The sequence below is a fragment of the Martes martes genome (genome assembly GCF_963455335.1).
Source record: "Martes martes genome assembly, chromosome: 1".
In the NCBI taxonomy this organism is placed as follows: Eukaryota; Metazoa; Chordata; class Mammalia; order Carnivora; family Mustelidae; genus Martes; species Martes martes.
In genome coordinates this window covers 28,449,727-28,468,339 of record NC_137888.1, presented here as the reverse complement: position 1 = coordinate 28,468,339, position 18,613 = coordinate 28,449,727, and the positions used below count along the sequence as shown (strand labels likewise).

At 36.4% G+C, this 18,613-nt stretch overlaps 1 protein-coding gene across 1 annotated transcript; it reads left to right on the top strand.

Annotated features, from left to right (window-relative positions):
- The first annotated feature begins 4,256 nt into the window (after positions 1 to 4,256).
- On the top strand, positions 4,257 to 17,921 carry RBM11 (RNA binding motif protein 11). Its single transcript, XM_080817241.1, has 5 exons — positions 4,257 to 4,405; positions 8,193 to 8,355; positions 9,659 to 9,731; positions 13,755 to 13,851; positions 15,401 to 17,921. The coding sequence occupies exons 1-5, from the start codon at positions 4,310 to 4,312 to the stop codon at positions 15,683 to 15,685; spliced, it is 714 nt and encodes a 237-aa protein (XP_080673367.1). The 5' UTR covers positions 4,257 to 4,309; the 3' UTR covers positions 15,686 to 17,921.
- Positions 17,922 to 18,613: the final 692 nt, after the last annotated feature.

Sequence of the window (18,613 nt, the reverse complement as noted above, 5' to 3'; positions counted from 1 at the left end):
AAATTGAAATTACCATCCATTACATTAAATAGCAAAATACTGAGAAATGGCAAATTATATAAAATGTCCATAGTTTAGTAAGAGAATAGTTCCATGCTTATTTAGTGCTCCTTCAAAATAAAAACTGACTTTATTTAAGTTTACAGACATGGATACAATATAAATAATATGATAAAAGTGATAATGAGGATGATAAGGATAAAGATATAAAATTGTTTGAGCCCTGTGAGGGGCACCTGGGTGGCTCAGTGGGTTAAAATTGTTAGAGCCCTGTGCACCCGGTACACTTCTACCAGGCACTTAACAGTAATTATAATGGGAAGTTAAGTGGTGTATACTGGAGATGGGGGAGTCATTGTTTATAAGAATTTATTTTGGCACAATCTTTTTGTGTAAATTAGAAATATGTGTCAAAATATTTAATGGTCTTACCCTTTGATTCAGCAATCAAATGTCCAAGATATTTTCCCACAGAATTACCAACCCATGTGCACAAAGACATATGAGCAAGAATGTTAATCTCAGCATTTTTATAATGGCTAAAGAAGGGAAATAATGTAATGTCCAACAGTGGGGTATTAGTCTAATTATGTATGTACTGTGGATTAAAATTAATGATGTAGATAAATCAATATTAATGGTATAGAAAGTCTCCATTCCATAGTTCAAAGGGAGAAAAGGCAAGCTGCAAAATAATATGTACCTGAGTACATATTTATTTTCCTAAATTTATTTTCCTAAATATCCTAAAAATTTATTTTCCTAAAATATGTTTTATTTTCCTAAATATCCTAAAAATTTTCCTAAAATATGTTTTACAGGTATATGCATAGATCAAAGTTAGGTTTTCCTCCAAAAGGTTTATCCCTGCATGGTAGACTTATTGATGTTTTTTACTTTATATCTTTAAGCATTAAAAATATTTCTTTACCATAAGCATCTAATACAAGTAAAACAAAAAAAGCTCTATTTACTTGGGACAAATACGGTTAGGATAACAGAATAAAGAAAAAACGAAGGTAGGAAAAAAGTGAAGACAAAAGTGAGGTCAATTTTAGCAAAAGCATCCGCCAGAGTCCCTTAACACTATTTGATCAAGTTTCTCCATTCACTCATTCATTTATGCAACTTTTATTAAGCATGTACTGATTTCTGGGCAAAATGTAGTTGAAGACACAAAGTAAAGACGTTCATTTATTCAAACTGTATCATGTCAACAACTATTTAAGATACATCCACAGGTATGTCAGGGATTGTCCTAGGTACTGAAATATATTTACCCTATAGAAATTCACAGTGAGGAGGGCTTGAAAAAGGTGTGTCTATGGAACCATGGCACCACAGAGCAGGGAAGCCAGCTAATCTAGAATGCAGAGTTCAGAGAAGCCTTGTAGGAGATGCTGCCTGGGCTGGACTGTAAAAAAGAGTAAAAGTCAGTTTGGCAAAGAAAGGAAGAAAGAAGCTCTTGTTTTAGATAGATAGATAGATAAATTTATATACATAGTTTACAATTTTATATATTATATATAAACATTTTCATTTTTGGATACATTAAGTTAGGGGTATAAAACATCCTGATATGAGTGAAGAAAGGCTAATTCTTTATAGTATTACACACATTTAATCCATTAAATCTTTTATTTGACTAATGGTCCAAGAAATGCTGAGAATAAATTATTTTTTCGCTATTACTAGGTTCACTACAATGTGTTACTTATTCAATATAAGTTAGGAAATACAGTAAGCCTAAATCAGAAAAATGATACATATTTAGGTCAAATTCTGAATAAACAGCTAACTGCATGAGCTGAGTTTCAGAGCTTAAAATACTAAAAAAATACTCTAGAAGTCTAAACACCATGAACTCAGGTCGTGCCGAAAGAAAAAAGGATGCTAAAATCATACATATTTGTTTTAAAAAAAAAGTATGATGCAAACTTCAATATAGCAAAACAATATGGCTGTTAATTATTTATAAATACAGCTAAAAGTTTCGATCATTCACAATCAGATATGTACACTACAAATTTTACAATGAAACCTGAAGATCCAACTCCCAGATCAGCTGTGACTGAGGGGAAGTTAAAGAAGGAATATGTTCATTTGGGTAAGATTTATGATATAAAATGAATTTAAAATCAATAGTATTACACATAATTGAGACCTTCAGATATCCATTCCTTGATTAACATATATTTGTTATATAACTGCAATGTGCTAGTTTCCTTAATCCCCTTTTACTGTACCACAACAATGTTGATGACAGAGGAAAAGGAAGGAAAAACAGAAAAGGACTTACATATTTAGGATATCGACAGAAGGTGACTGTAAGGACCTATTTTATATTTTTATTTTAGCCAGAGGCTTCCACTGAAGTTAAACAATAACTTTGTTGTTTAACCCTTAAACTGTCCTTGCTCCCCTTCCCCCAGGGGACTTAAAAACAAGTCCCGGAAACCAGTTCCAGGTAACAAAGCCCAGGTACAAGGGTGTGTCAGGCCAGGTGGAGACACCCGATCAGTGGGGGCACATACTGTCTCCTAGCTACCAAGGTGATGGGCTAGTTTCCATGGCTACTGTGGGGTGAATTGTAATTCAATTAGCCACCTGTGTGTGGCCAGGCCCAACCACATGGCCTTTGCTCTATAAAAGTTAGTCTGGAAAGCAGGGAGGGGTCGTCCTCTCTGTAGGGGCGTGCCCGACCGGTCTGTTTGACCAACGGTCCGATTCTTGATGCTTGGCGCGAAATAAAGCTTTGCTTGACCTTCGCTTTGTATCAGTCTCGCTCCTTTAATCACGGACCCATTAAATGGGCATAACAGTGACTACTAAAGTTACTGAACCATGATTTTGTTGGGAAGTCTATCTCTCCCGTTATGCTGAAAGCTTTAGGAGGACAGATCTTTATACTTAAACCTTTGCTCCCCAAGGATTAAAGACAGTGCCTGGCACATAGCAAGCATTCAAAAAATACCTACTAAATGAAGTAGTGCAATTACATTAACCCTACCCACTCCTTAAGAAATAGAACTTGAATTCCAAAAAGAGAAATTGCTTAAAGTTCTAAAATTAATGTCAGAGTTAAATTAGAAACCAGGGTTCCAAAGATGTGTTCCTTTTCATTAGAAAAGATGGGGCTTTTTTGGGTCCACCAACCATGTACACTCATGCCTCCTTCAAGGCAAAATGAATTATATCACCTCTCCTAACTAACAGCCAAATGATGTCCTGATTACTTGTATATTCATAGGATAATTTCAGGGTCGTTCATAGACCTATGGATTCTTCAGAAAGGAAGCCAAGTTAATAGTAGACAGCTGATTTATCTATCTACTGAGATTCTGAGTGGGTTTTCTTCTCCCTTTTACTTTTTTTTTTTTTTAGGATTTTTTTTTTCCTAACCCTCCTCAAGAATTGATTACTCACCCACTGTATACGAAGTAGGGCCCTGATAAAAGTATAAACATTGACTACCACTACAACGGGATTCCATCCTCAAAAATTCGGGCTTCAGTCACAAAACTTGCTATACTCCTGGTAACGTTCCTCGGTAGAGGCTGTTTTCTCAAGCTTTCAAATGCCTTCTGCAGTCCACCTAAAACCTCTGTGGCCCATTTTCAAAGACTTCTCTCGGGGGCGCTTCCTAGGTAAATGAACTTTAATTCTAGGATTCTATTATATTTCACATCCACATCTATGCATGCAGGATTTATTCTTTCAAAAAAGTATCTTATACTGTATAAAAAAGTATTTTATATAGAAGTATTTTATATGAAGTATTTTATATAAAGTATTCTATATAAAAAAGTATTTTATACAGAATATAAATTCAAACTCCTAAAGATTTATTCATTCACTCCTTGGAAACAAATCTTCCCACATTAAAAAAAAAAAAAAATCTTCCCCCATTATCCGGGGAGCTCCCTTACTGCAGCTAGTAACGTCTTAAAACATCTCTACAGACATTTTATTGAAAATATTGACTGAATAAATGCAAAGTCAATTAATAAATGCTGTATCTGGGAAAACGGAAGGCACTCCACAAGCTAGACGCCAAATCCCCGAGGCAGTAATCTTTTTTATTATTCTCACTCACTCTCCCAGGGTCTCGGCGGGATCCGACGCACGTGGAGGCGCGATGGGCGGCTCCCTCAAGCCTCGGGGGGGGCGTGGCCCCGCAGCCTCGCCCCGCCCCTGGCGCGCGCGCTCCCGTCGCCGGCTCCGCTCCCTCGTTCCGAACGGCGCAGAAAAGCGACGAGAGGGGGCGGGGTCTGGAGACCTCCTCCATCCTCGGGCGGAGACCGGAGGGATGTTCCCCGCTCAGGAGGAGGCCGACAGGACGGTGTTTGTGGGGAATTTAGAGGCCCGAGTAAGGGAGGAGATTCTTTACGAGCTATTCCTTCAGGTATCGTCGGCCGGGGGCGGCGGAGGGGCGGGTAGCGTCGAGCCGGAAGCACAGCCGGAGGGGCGGGGCGCGGCGCACCTGGACCACCCGAAGCCCGGCCGCCTTCCCGCGGCATCTTGTGCCTCGGTTTATAATTCTGTTCCGTTTTGGCACACCTGCCCCTAGGTGAGCAGCTGGTAGTGAAGTGATAGAATATGTGCTCCATCGCCATAGTAGAGTCCTGGGGGTGGGCGGTGACTTGGCTTCCCCCAGCCCATGTCCCCCACCCCCCGCCAAAGCTCTCTCCGCTTTGCGGAGACTACCTGGGCCTTGGGTGTCTAGGGCAAAACAGAAAACAGCCGTGTCACTACCTTCCTTCGGGTAGTAAGAACCGTCACGCCTTACATCCAGCGAAATGATTGGTATAGATTTTAAAACGTTGCCCTATACATTACTTATTTCCCCAAACCCTTTCATATGGAGGATGTTTTTACTCCAGTATGGTCAAGTGAGATTTAATGATTCGGACAGTCAAATCATGACTATAACCAGTTGATTCCCTGGGCGGTTCCTTACATTTCTTTTCATGCCAAGAAGACCTTTTGGAAACTTCTAGAGACTTAGGACCTTCATGAGTCAGCCTTCTGTCCCGTGTAAACACTCACCTATGGTATACATGTAGGTGTCACTTCTAACGTGATCTACTCATCCAGCCATTCGTCTAGCCGTTACATGACAAACACGAAATAAAATGCTGAACATACAACTTTAAGAGCTAGCCCTTGGTCTTTCTAAAAGGGGAAATTTAAAATTAATTACCATGATCTAGGGTAATCCAAAAAGAGAAGGATACATAATATATTGTAGTTGTTTGGGGATATGAACTTTAATGTCTTAATGTCTAACGTCGATGGGACTTTGGACAAGAAATGAATATCTCAGTCCTGCAGTTTTCTTTAAATGTCAAGTGGTAGTAATAGCATCTACAACATGATGTGGTGGGAAGATTAAATAAATTAATCCAGGTAAAACAGAATTGAACTTGGCATTTCTAAGTGCTTCCTGCTGCTACCGCTACCAGTAATAGTACTATTACTAAAACTGCTAATACTAATATCAAGAGAAATCAAGAAAGACAGACTTCCCCCTATCAGAATAAGGGCAAATTGCAGGGCAGACAATGGCAAAACTAAGTTTCTAGGACTAAGTGATAGTACCAGCAATGAAAAGTGTTCTCTACATAGTTTTTGAAAGGCCCTAACTTTCTGTCTTCTGTTAATTTCAGATACAGTTTCATAAAGACAATCCACTGCCTCCCCCCACCCCCTCCCCCAGGAACACAGTTTCCTTTCCTGGACATAAAACCTTATTAATTGAAAAATACTGTTGATTTTAAGGCTTTTATGCTTACTTTTCTAATTTGCCATCTTTTTGAATTTGCCCTTTTTAATCTGGTCTGATAGTTGTCTTATAGTTATTTCCCCCAATATCATTTGAAACTTATCACTCTAACAGCGAAAAAAAAATTAAAGGAAAACTGAAAGAAAAAATCTTATAGTTCTTTTTCCCCTGAAGGTTTTCTCATGTTGAGCCTCCAAAAAGGAGGAGGGGAGTTGGTGAAGGGGTTGGGGGTAGGCATAAAGACCCCAAGCATGCACTTACATTATTTTTAGTCATCAGAAACTGGGTCGATATGAGTTGTATGGATCGACAAGATGGATAGATAGATATTATATATATAAAATCTCGTTTTAAAAGATAATTTCTACCTAAACAAAATGTTCATCTCTTTTAACAGATCAGGCAACCAAGCATATGTTTTTATTTTTGCCCAAGTACTTCTGTATTCTGTAAAGATTTGCTAAAGTGAGGTATCTTTTAGAAAGACTTTTCAAAACACTTGAACTTAGTCTTCAGAAAGCCTAAAAGATGATGGGATTGTTACTACAAACATGTTTTGTTGAAATTTATCTTTAGAAATGCTTTGGTATATCTTCAAATTTATAAAATTTAAGCATATTCTGTTCATTAATGATTTCATATATTTAATATCTGTAGTAGAACAGTACCGATTAAAATTGATTTATTTTATTACTGTATGTTTATCCTTTTACTAGTTTCAGGTTTACTAGTTTCAAGTTTCTGATTATCCTTTGAAGTGAGAAATCAGGTTTAAAGTTTTTGTACTTTGACTAAGAAATACTGAAGTAGACATTTGGAGGATAAAAATAATGAATTCAGTTTCGAATATGTTGAATTTGAAGAACAGTCACACAGAGGTCTCTAGGAGACGAGTGTAAGAAACAGATTTGTTGATGAAGTGGTCCTTGAAACCAGAAGGGAGGATGAGCTAGTCCCAAGAAAGCAGAAAATGAAAAAAAAAAAAAAAAAAAAGACTGAACCCTAAAATATAGTATCATTTTAAAAATGATAGTTAAGGGACGCCTGGGTGGCTCAGTAGGTTGGACGACTGCCTTCGGCTCAGGTCATGATCCTGGAGTTCCGGGATCGAGTCCGCATCGGGCTCCCAGCTCCACGGGAAGTCTGCTTCTCCCTCTGACCTTCTCCTCACTCATGCTCTCTTTCACTGTCTCTCTCTCAAATAAATAAATAAAATATTAAAAAAAAATGATAGTTAACATTTTTCTTTAGAATTAAAGCAATTTCTTTATCCAACTTGACAGAGAGGAGTAATCAATCATTAAAGTACAATTAAAAATTATGAGACACGGGGCACCTGGGTGGCTCAGTGGGTTAAAGCCTCTGCCTTCGGCTCAGGTCATGATCCCAGGGTTCTGGGATCGAGCCCCGCATCATCGGGCTCTCTGCTCAGCGGGGAGCCTGCTTCCTCCTCTCTCTTTGCCTGCCTCTCTGTGATCTCCATCTGTCAAATAAGTAAATAAAATCTAAAAAAAAAAAAATTATGAGACAGTTGCCATTAAATCTTAGTTGTTTGTAAGTCTTTGTGGGTGCCTCCTGTAATCATTATCATGGAGGACATGTAACTTTTTTAGTTTTATTGTTTTTTACAATATTTCATTCTACTTTTTTACTCTGTTTTACTAATTATAGATTTTACTATCAGTACAATCTGAATATTTTCCATTTGTTTTATTCCATTTTAGCAATACATGATAGAATAATATTCTCCCATTGTTGGAATTAGAACCTTTCTAATTTTTCACTCAGATAAACAAAACCTACTTAAAAGTTGTAAACTTACTAAAACATTTTTTTCCTTTGGGAATATTTACCAAATGGGATTATTAGATCAAAACACATGATAAATTAGTTTCTCTTGTCAAAATTGTTAACTTTGATAAAAAAAAAAATTTAAGACTGTGCTACAATAGAACACTTTTTTAGGCTAACTCAACCTGACATGAGGTTTGTCATTTCAATTTGCTTTTGAGTTATATACAGTTTTGCTTTTGAGTTATATACAGTTAATACATATGGAGATAAAATAGTATTTTATTCTTAGATTTAAATGCTCTCTAAATTAAAAAAAATAAAATAAATGCTCTCTAAATTGTTTTTGTTAAATTTCTTTCTTTTAAGATATGGAACTATTACCTAAAATTTTCTGTTCTTAACACCATAAATGTTTCCTTGATGAGCCAAAAAATACCAGAAAGTGTGATGAAATACGGTATTTACTGTTAGGAAATGCATTATTCACAGAGCTACATAAAACAATTATTGCTAACAGGTTTTTTGGAAGTCTGAAGTTGAATATACCTGATTTATCTGAATGTAAAAAAAAATCTTTAGATTTATGAGAAAATAATTTTTAAGTTTTTTATAGGCTGGGCCATTAACCAAAGTGACTATATGCAAAGACAGAGAAGGAAAGCCGAAGACTTTTGGATTTGTCTGCTTTAAACACCCTGAATCAGTGTCTTATGCCATAGCTTTGCTGAATGGAATTCGTTTATATGGAAGACCAATTAATGTACAGTATCGATTTGGTAGGTCTTGCCACTGATGTATCTTCCAAGTGTGTTTTGTTGATGGTGTTGTTCTCAGATGTGTGAACATTGTGTTTTCATAATGCAAGACCCAAAAAGTGCTCCTGTTGTCTCTGTTAAATTTTCTCAGAATACATGTAGACATTCATAATGTTATATGGTTAACTAGTATTACCAGTCCTATAGCATCTTTTCTATATTAAAATTTAAACTGTTCTTAGTACCAGCCAGCAAGTAACTATGATAGTTGGGGTTGGCTGTTTTAAATTAAGCAAATCTAAATGAATTAAGGGCACACAGTTCTGGCCTTTGATACATCCAGGCCATTTGCTAATCTTCTTGTCAACTCTAGCGTATGGTATCAAATACCTGCTGTTTGGAAGGTAGAGTGAGTGCCTAATCATTCTCTTGGAAACACCATACTCCACATCCTGCCCTGGATCACATCCTGTCCTTGCAAGAGTAGCTGGACAAAAGCAGCCACAGAGTGACCTACAGTCACTGTGGAGAAGAGCTTCCAGACACAAATGACCTCAAATGCCTTTTCCTACACACCTGTCAAAAGCGGATTTGATACCAGAGAACATCGTACTAGCACTCTACCTCTCTCCTGTTTGGAGGGACTGAACGAGGCGATGCTTCTGGTGTCTCCCCTAAATGATGCAGGCCTATTGACAGATCCGTTGTTTGTTGATTTTCTTCCTCTTGTTAAACTAAAAACAGGTAATAAGAAAACAATGCCTCATTGCAAAGAAAAAGTTTTTCCTTGTGTTTCTTTCTTTTATTTATATTTTTAATGATTTCGCAAAGGTAATTGGCTGTATCATTGCTTTCAAGTACTGTTTGGTTAACTCACACAGACTGGTAAAATGGGCCAGAATGTACTGTGTTCTGACATGTCCTAGCCAGCTGCTCAGCATCCTCTGTGAGGTTGCATCCATTTTGGTCAGTACAGTTTAAAGAACTCTTGCATTCTCTGCAAGATGCAGATAACACTAGGTTTTGCCATTGTTAGCCTATGAGCGTGTAGAACAGCACAATATCATGTGTCTTATGGTCCCATGTCAGTATCATTCTTCCGTACAGCCGTATTTTGGACAAAGCTTGGTTATAATTCAGTCATTCATTTGTTGTAAACAATCTGTAAATATTATTTGGGAGATCAAAGGTATACTCAGGTACCTTATATGATTAAGGAATTTTAACCAATGCTACATCCTTTTAGGTTTGGAATTTTTCTATGGTTTAACAGTAGAACTTCAAAAAATTGTACCATTAAGTTATTTATCTTTTTCTTATACAGGGAGCTCTCGCTCTTCTGAACCAGCTAACCAAAGTTTTGAGAGCTGTGTTAAGATAAATTCACACAGCTACAGGTAATTAAAAATATTTTTTCAAAAAAATAAAGCAAATAAATATGGGCGAAATAGGAGGGGGAGACAAACCATGAAAGACTGTGGACTCTGAGAAACAAACTGAGGGTTTTGGAGGGAAGGCGGGGTGGGGGGTTGGGTGAGCCTGGTGGCAGGTATTATGGGGGGCATGTTTTGCATGGAGCGCTGGGTGTGGTCCATAGTCAATGAATTTTAGAACATTGAAAAGAAATTAAAAAAAAATAGAAAAATTCCAAAAAAAAAGTGTTCTTATATAAGAAATAGCTTTAATAGTTTAATATTTTAATTAAAATATTTTAATAATCAAAATGTTTTTATTTAAAGTTCAGCTTTAATATTTTCAGTAGTACGTAAGAAAGATTTATATTTCTAGTGTTCTTTATGATTTACCTTGTGCTTTTCATAGATGTAAAATCACTTAAGCTTGCAAGGTGCCATTGTGATGGATCATAGAGATACTATTATCCATATCTTATACTTGAATAAACAGAGATGGAAAAGTTAACTAAGTTTCAGGGTCATAAAGATGAAAAAGTGATAGTTGCTAGGCTTGAAATTAAGCCTTCTGACATTAAGTCATTCTGTTATTTATTGTACTACTTTTTAGAACTTCTTTATGATAATTTTCCAAATATTCTAAAATTTTGTATTGGCTGATTTCTTGATGCAACGGTAGCCTCTAAGGACTCTGTCAGGCACGTTATCCCAGAGGTCATGGAAAAGAAAGGCTCTGAAACTGAATTAAGATGTCCAAATTACACCATTTATTAAACCAATTTAGAAGACACAGTGAAAAGCAACAGGAAAGATCCTGGATAGTTCCACACACTTAGCATCAGGTGCAGGTGGACCAAAGGTCCAGCACACTGTATTCTGATTATGCTAATATTCGTGTGTCATGTTTCTTTCTGCAGCATCAGCCTTCCTTACTGCTAGTGTGATTATGAGGGCTAGAGTTGAGGTTTAATAAGGGTCTCCATGCATATGGAAAATTCCTGGAGCTAATCTTGCTCGCCTGCTTAGGGGCAAATACATGGAACCACAGGAGTAACTTCCTGGCTAGTCTGCCAGATGCACCGAGATTTACTGAATTTCTGAGGCAGAGCAAAGACAAGAAGAGCAGCGTAACTGTTAGCCCAAGGGTGACGTGATGAGGACTTGCTGTTTCTTTCCCGTTTTGGTCTATAACGCTCTTACTTACTCCACATATTATCGATTGAATCTATCTGTAGTACACTTGACAGGATAGTAACTTTTTTATTGTCTATATTTAACATATATTATAAATTCTGCTTGTATCTCCCAAGTGATTTGCTTATTCTGTCCCTAACAAGGTTTTATCACTGTCCCATAAACTCCTGGCTTATTTAGAGTTTATTACAAGCATTTCATCCATCTTGTTTCTGTCTTCTGCAGCAGAACTGAATATTCTCATGTAAACTAACAGTAGCTGAAACTCTTCTATCTCTCGGAGGCATAAGAGAGTGCCACTGAGGACTGGCAATTACACAGGCTTATCTATAGGAGAAGTATTGCCTCCCAAATAAAACACAGTATGTTCCACATCTTCGTTCTTCCCAGCATTTGTGTATCAGTGAAATCAGAAGAAGTTAAAAAGTAGGTGCTGATATCAAATTATGTGAACTTAAATCTTGATTTTGCCATTTTATTAATGGTATGACCTTGGACGAGTTATTTCACCACACCGTAACCTGTCTCTAAAACAAGGATCATACCTCAGAGATTATTGTGATAATCAAATTTTGTAATACAGTGTATTTAAAATACTGGACACATAGTAAGTATTCAGTAAATACTTTGAACCAATGTTACCAGAAAGGAGGGAGTGATTTACTATGTTGGTAGGGAACCTACTATAGACTCATGATTTGAACCATGTATGTAATATGAGTTTCCTCTCTTCTACTAGTGGGAAAACATACCTAATTTTTCTCAGGAATTAGGAAGAAACAAGCTATTGCTATTTGGGCAGAGGTAGAAAGACAAGCACTTTAAGATGTCATAACTTTTGTATTTTGTGTTTATGGTTGTCAAATTAAATCATCTCAAATTCTAGAGTAGAAAATCAGAATTATATGTATATTCCATAACAGTATACTTCATTGGCAGTATCTTATCTTCTAGTATTTGTTACATTATAAAGGAAAAATGAGAATAGGTTATAGTGTCCTAGAAGTAATGTGATGGTGTACATGGTACAGCCTTAGTCTCTCTCAGGTCTTTCTTTGAAAAGGATTTTTTAATGCTTCTATTGCCTCTCATACCATTTGTTTTTGATAAATAGTTCCTGCATTAGTTTACTAGGGCTCCCATATAACCACAAAGAGGTACTTAAACAACAGAAATGCATCGTCTCACAGTTCTGGAGGCTCGAAGTCCACGATCAAGGTGTCCACATAATTAGTTCCTTCTGAGGGCTATGAGAAATAATGTTCTGTGTCTCTCCCATAGTATCTTCTGGTTATTTGGCAGTCCTTGATATTCCTTGGCTTGTAGACACATCACCCAGATCTTTACACCGTGTTCTCCTGTGTATACCTGTCCTTAACTTTCCCCTTTTTAAAAGACAACACTCCTGTTCGATAAGCGACTCATCCTATTCCAGTATGACCTCGTCTTAACCAATTACATCTGCAACAACCCTGGTTCCAAATAAGGTCGGATTCTGAAGTATTGGGGGTTAGGACTCCAACATAGAAATTTTGGAGTGACACAGTTCAGCTCATAACTCTTCAATTTACATGTGATTCAGCTCTCTAAACAACTATGCATTCCCTGGGAGTCACACAAGAAAGATAGTGGTTTTAGAGAATCTGCAGCTGTTTTCATCATGGTGCTAGTCTCAGCACTTCTGCTACTGAGGTCATATCTTCCCCACTCTATAATTTCATTGCACTTTTTCTTTGTTTCTTTACTATCACTTACTCTACACACACATTCTGGTCTGCTCCAGCCTTGTCTCCATATCAGACTGTTATATTTTTCCCCTTCTTCTCCCTGAAAAATCTGTCATCTTCACATCCTTACTTCCTACATGCTTCTTAACCACTATTGTTATATGGAAGGTGCTCTTTTAAAGGTTATCAGGAACCTTCTGAACAATAATTCAGTAGTTTCAATGCTTATTTGGTTTACTTTTTTTATAACAACTAACACCTAATTCCTTCCTTAGTGAAATTTACTCTTCCACTGGTATTTGCGATACTGCTCTTATCTCTTACAAATGGGATGTCCACCTCGCCATCTTACTCCTGTCGTTCACCTGCCCTCAGCTTTGCCTCCTTTCCTAAGGATTATTAGTATTTGCATTAAAATTGTGGAATGCTGTGGAGCATGTAGATAAGTGAAGGCTAGCTATAGAATCTAACTAGTAATTGTAACTGAAATTTATTAAATATCTTCATAGAAGCAAATATTACGACACTTGTAAATGAAACTTTAGCTTTAGTTTTTAAATTAGGGATTTTTATTATCTTAATTCATGTGTAAAAAAAATCCGCAAGCGTGACTTTATGGTAACATTAGCAGTCCATTTAGGAAGGAGCATAATTTTTATAGCTAAACAGTGAAGATATTTTCAACAGTAAAGAGAATTTCTATATTTCTTTCATTTCTTCAATCTGTAGAAGATTGAATGTACCCTTGGTGATTACTAATGACTTGCTTTGCTCTCTTCATATCCAAGTGTCTATTTCGTTATACACATAGAACGCTGTTTAACATTTTCCTATCAGAAGGCCAGATGTGACTTTAAGTATTGAAATTTCGTTAGGTAGCAACTAATAAGACTTAAGGTAGTATTATGTCACTATATTATCAGTATAATATCTGGTTATTTGTGTGCATATGTTTAAAGTTAATCTTAACTGAGTTGTCTCAGAGAAGCTTTGTTTTTCAATTACAAGGACCTTTTCTTTTTTTAGAAAAAGACATTTTGTGTAGGGATTTTAACTTTCTGTTAATTTTTCTTTTACCTCCCCAAAGAAGTGAAGAAATTGTGGGCAGATCTTCCATTCCCATGCAGTTCTTTCCAATTAATAGTACAGCTTTACCTCAAGAATATTTTTTGTTTCAGAAGATGGTAAGTTTAATATGCCTTTGGTTCAATATATAATATGATACAGACTGTGATGGAACTTGAAGTTCTCAAACCTAAACCTGGGGTGAAGGCAGAAGCTGCCCTGAGCACTGTCTCCCCAATGGCATTCTGCTTGAACACAATCATCTTCAACCACACACCTAGTCCTTTAGCAAGTGTGTCAGCACAAGAGGGGTGGATGGTAGTGACGCTGCACTGTGGTCCAGGTACAACTGGAATGGAGAGTTCTCATTTAAACTTTAATTTAATTTAGATTCTCAGTGGTAGGGTAAAACTATGTTATTTCCAGAGACTCTCAATAATATGGTTCTGGCCTAGAAATCATAATTTTGGTCATAATAAGTTAAAGGGGAACTTAGGAAATTTTTTTTCTTCCAACTTCTCATTTTATACATAATAAAATTGAGGTCCAGGGATATTAATCAGTAGGCCCAAGGCAGTGCAGCTTATTAGAGACAGATGTGGGACTATAACACAAGTGTTGTGATTCACAGGGGGTGATTGTTGTGAACATCCAACATGTCTGTGAGCTTCAGACTTTTCAAGTAGCCCTTTTCATTTATTTTGTAAACATAAGGAAAATGGAGAATTTAAGTTCCGGAAAAAAATTTTTCTTAGTTACAGTGAGATATTAAAAACAACCTGTTCTCATCCAAAATTGTCAATATCCTTCTTCCCAGCATTTGTTATCCTTGGTAGGGATGAGAAACACAGACACACAGCACACGCACATACACAAGTGTGTATGCATACACACGGAGTTCATGTTGTCTCTATTAATCTGTAGTCTACTTTGAATAGTTAAAAATTTGAGTTAGAAACAAGGAAGGGTCTATCTTAATAGTTGACAAAATTGCTGTACCATCCTGTGGCCATTAGCCACATGTGAGACTAAGGAGCACAGTTTTTAGTTTTTTTAAATTTCAACTTTTATTAAAATGTAAAGGCAGATACTTAGTTCAGTTATTAGAATATTTTTAAGAATATTTGCAGAAACTTGGGTATGTGAATCTACTTTTTTAAATGCAAATTTTAGATAATCTAAATTCAGATCAAGTATTTCAGTGAAAATGTAGCATCCAAATTGAGAAGTGCTGTAAGTATAAAATGCACACCAAATTTCAAAGACTTAGTGTAGAAAAAGGGACGTCAACTATCTCAATGATTTTTATATTGTTTACATGTTGAAATTACAATATTTGGGATTTGGGGGAATAAATAAAATGCATCATTAATGGAACCTGTTTCTTTTTTATTTCTGTATTGCAGCTACTAGGAGATACAAAACTGTGTATGTGGCTTGTATTCTATTTCTCTAAGGCAGAATCTGTATTGTAATAAACTGTACACTACCTTGAATCTTTCCATTAACGATTTAAGGGAACTACCACATTCCTGTTTTAGAAGGTCACTGTTCTAACACGTGGTTTAGTTTGCCGGTAGTTTTTTGTGTAATGCATGTAAACTGTTAACTTTTTCTTTTAATGTTTTGGACTTGTTTTGCTAGATGATTGTCCTTTTTCCCCAGCAGTGGCACGCCTATAATCCAGCCCTGCAGCTGCCATACTATGAGATGGCAGCCCCACTTCCTAACAGCACATCTGCAACATCTTCACTAAACTGCGCTCCAGATCTAGAGGCTGGACCCAGCTCCTACGAATGGACTCACCAACAACCCAGTGACCCTGACCTTTATCAGACGAATAAACGAAAGAGGCAAAAACAAACCAGTGACAGTGATAGTAGCACAGAAAACAAGAGAGGAAATGAATATAGCCAAAAGTTCCGAAAGTGTAAGAAAAAGAAAAGATATTAGCATTATGTTCACATGAAATTTGTCTACCCTGGTCTTCATTTTCTTAGAAAAAAAACAACCACCTATATTCTTCTAAATGACCAATTTCTTGTGTTTTTTGGAAATATATAATACAACATCTGATTTCAGCTATTTCATTTTTGTCTTGAATGACAAAAGCTTATAAATAATACAGTGTAGTACTTTTTGTAACAGTATTTTTGACACATTGTCAACAAGAAATATGAGTTGTTATATTTTAGTACTGATGATGAAACTGCACGAAATTATCAATCAGAAGTCACTCACTGAGCCCTTGTGGATAAGGCCCCCTGCTCTCCTAGACTGTTGCCTGCACGGAGTGGTGGGTTTGGGCAACTGTTTAGGAGTCTCATGTTGTTCCTAACAAAGAGGGAAAAGCAGGCTTTAGTTTCCTTTGTGAATAACATTTTATTTTTTAAGTCTACATATGTTCCTTCTGAGCCTTACTTTCCTACAGGTTTATTTCATAAAATGAGAATATCTGACAGTGATACCAAAGGAAAGATGACTATCATGGGACTAGTTTTTAGATCCTTCCTTTTTTATATGAGTGTATATAAACAAATACCTGCGTGTCTACTTCTCACTTAATTGTAGTTCGTGAAAATTAGTTGGCTATGACAGTATTTATTATGTACCTCTTTTGCCAACTGGGTTTGAGATAGTATATTTGACATACTTAAATCTTGATAATGAACAATAAACAGAATGATATTTCATTAATATATGATACTTAATATTTATTCTTAAATCAGGTTTCTTGTTTCTGGTTCATTTATTTTTAGAAGAGAAATAGAGTACATGTAAAATTCATGTTTTATTTGGACACTTTGTTAACTTTGCGCCTCATCATAAGCATACACGATGCTACGTATGAACTACAGTGACATAATGATGACAGTATTTATTTACTAAGGCTAATTAAGAGAATCCTGCAGCTTTCATTGAGGGGTACCCACCCACTTCAATAGGAAAAGCCATGCTTATAGATATCTCTTTTGCAGGTTGCATAGCACTTTATAGATCTTTATTTAAAATAATGAAGATGTTTTTAGCAAAATGAGTAATTGAATTTAACTTTTGATTATAAATACACAGTGCAGTAGAGTTTTGAATATAAATATTAATCCATTTCCATCTGATGAACATGAAAACTTAAATACTGCTTGATATAGCTTGATCTATATATGTTGTATGCTCCTGAATAATCAGACTACTTTTTTTTTGCCTTCACATTTTTGCAATTTAAAACATCTTCAACTCTTACACCTATAGTTCACCTTCGCCCTACAATATTTCATAGTGATTGACATTATAGAAAATATGTACCTAAGAAATGTCTCTTAGCAAGTAAGAGTGTATATTTGTAAGAGAATTACCTTGAAATACTGTTACATGAACCAAAATCTTAGAACTGCGAGGAATTCTGGCAACTTCTTCCATCACAGGCAGGAATAACCCCAAAACCAACTTTAGAAAGTTAGCCAATTTGAGCCAACCAGAAGAAGGCAAAGACACCTATTTGCCCTTGCTGTCTTTCATTTTTAAAAAAATAGAAAACTTTCCTTAAAATGTTACTATAATCTACAGTTCTGTATAATTTTAAACAATCAGTTTTCCCAGTGCTGTGTTTTTGAGTTAAAAATTCTATAAATTATTTGCCTTAGAGGGTTTTATTTTTCTAATTTTAATTCTCTATTCTCACAATGTATTTTTTTATGTATGTGTACATTCTGTTGCAAATGCTAGGAGAAGGCTGGAATTTGAGAACCAAATTAATTATCTTTTTATTCTCATATTCACTGAATTTTTAATGAATTTTTATAATGCATCAGTCAGTGGCAAAACCATTGAGAAAAATTACTTAGAATTAAAGTTGGTCAAAAAGATGAGTGCAAAACACACCCTTGAAATCTTTACTGAAATTATGCATCCTGAACTATGATTCAAGATAACTATGTGTAGCTACTAAGACGGTTGTCCCCTTTGAAATCTTAGCATTAAATGCAATTATTACAAGATTAGCAATAAGTAATTAATTATAACGACATAAAGTTCTGATGTAATAATGTTGGTCATCTGTTTAGAGTGTAATGAAAGAAAAAGAGTTAATTATTACACTTTCTTTAGCACTGTCCGGGTGCAGGAACATTGTACACCGAGTAGTCAACCTCTTCCTTTGTATGGCTAAATTCTAATAAATTATTGGGCAATTAAACAGTGAAATTTTCATCTCTTGCGAATGCAGTACTTCTGAAACCATATCCCCAGACTGTCTCCTCCAGTGCCTACTGAACATTCCCTCCTGAATGTCTCATTAGCAATACAAACTCAACACTTTCAATTTTACCCCAATTTTTTCGTCTCCCAGTTTCCTGCCCCATTTTCTTCTGTGATCAGTGTGGACCAGTATTTCACTACGGACTGGGTGCTGGAGGATTGGAACAATTGTTGACCTCACTTCAGTGACTGAACAGAGAACTGTTTCAATCTCTCTCAGCCTGTGTGCCTACCTGAACAATAATGAAGCACTCTTGATGTTAAGTACTTAAGGAAATTAAAATAAGCCTAAATATGTTTAAGGAATGGGCATATTCTCTTCAAGGCCGATGCGCCTCATGACAGATGTGGCTTAAATAGCTGCCCCTGGATGATAGTGTGGCCGTTTGGTTCCCTTGTCTTCCTTGTCCCTAGAAGAAAGGCTGGAGGAGTAGGCTTGGCTTTTAGAACCCCATCCGAAAGAACTGATGGGACACCAACTGAGCTACTCAGGCGTATAGTCAAAGCTCGGTTTAAAGTGTCCGTATCTGGGGTGCCTGGGTGTCTCAGTGGGTTAAAGCCTCTGCCTTCAGCTCAGGTCATGATCCCAGGGTCCTGGGATCTAGCCCCACATCTGGCTCTCTGCTC

What these genes read in the sequence shown, in the direction of transcription:
- RBM11 (XM_080817241.1), top strand. Translation starts at nt 4,310, where the DNA reads ATGTTCCCCGCTCAGGAGGAGGCCGACAGGACGGTGTTTGTGGGGAAT. An exon ending in ATAAATTCACACAGCTACAG is followed by an intron (nt 9,732 to 13,754) that starts GTAATTAAAAAT and finishes ACCTCCCCAAAG; the next exon opens with AAGTGAAGAAATTGTGGGCA. An exon ending in ATTTTTTGTTTCAGAAGATG is followed by an intron (nt 13,852 to 15,400) that starts GTAAGTTTAATA and finishes TTTCCCCAGCAG; the next exon opens with TGGCACGCCTATAATCCAGC.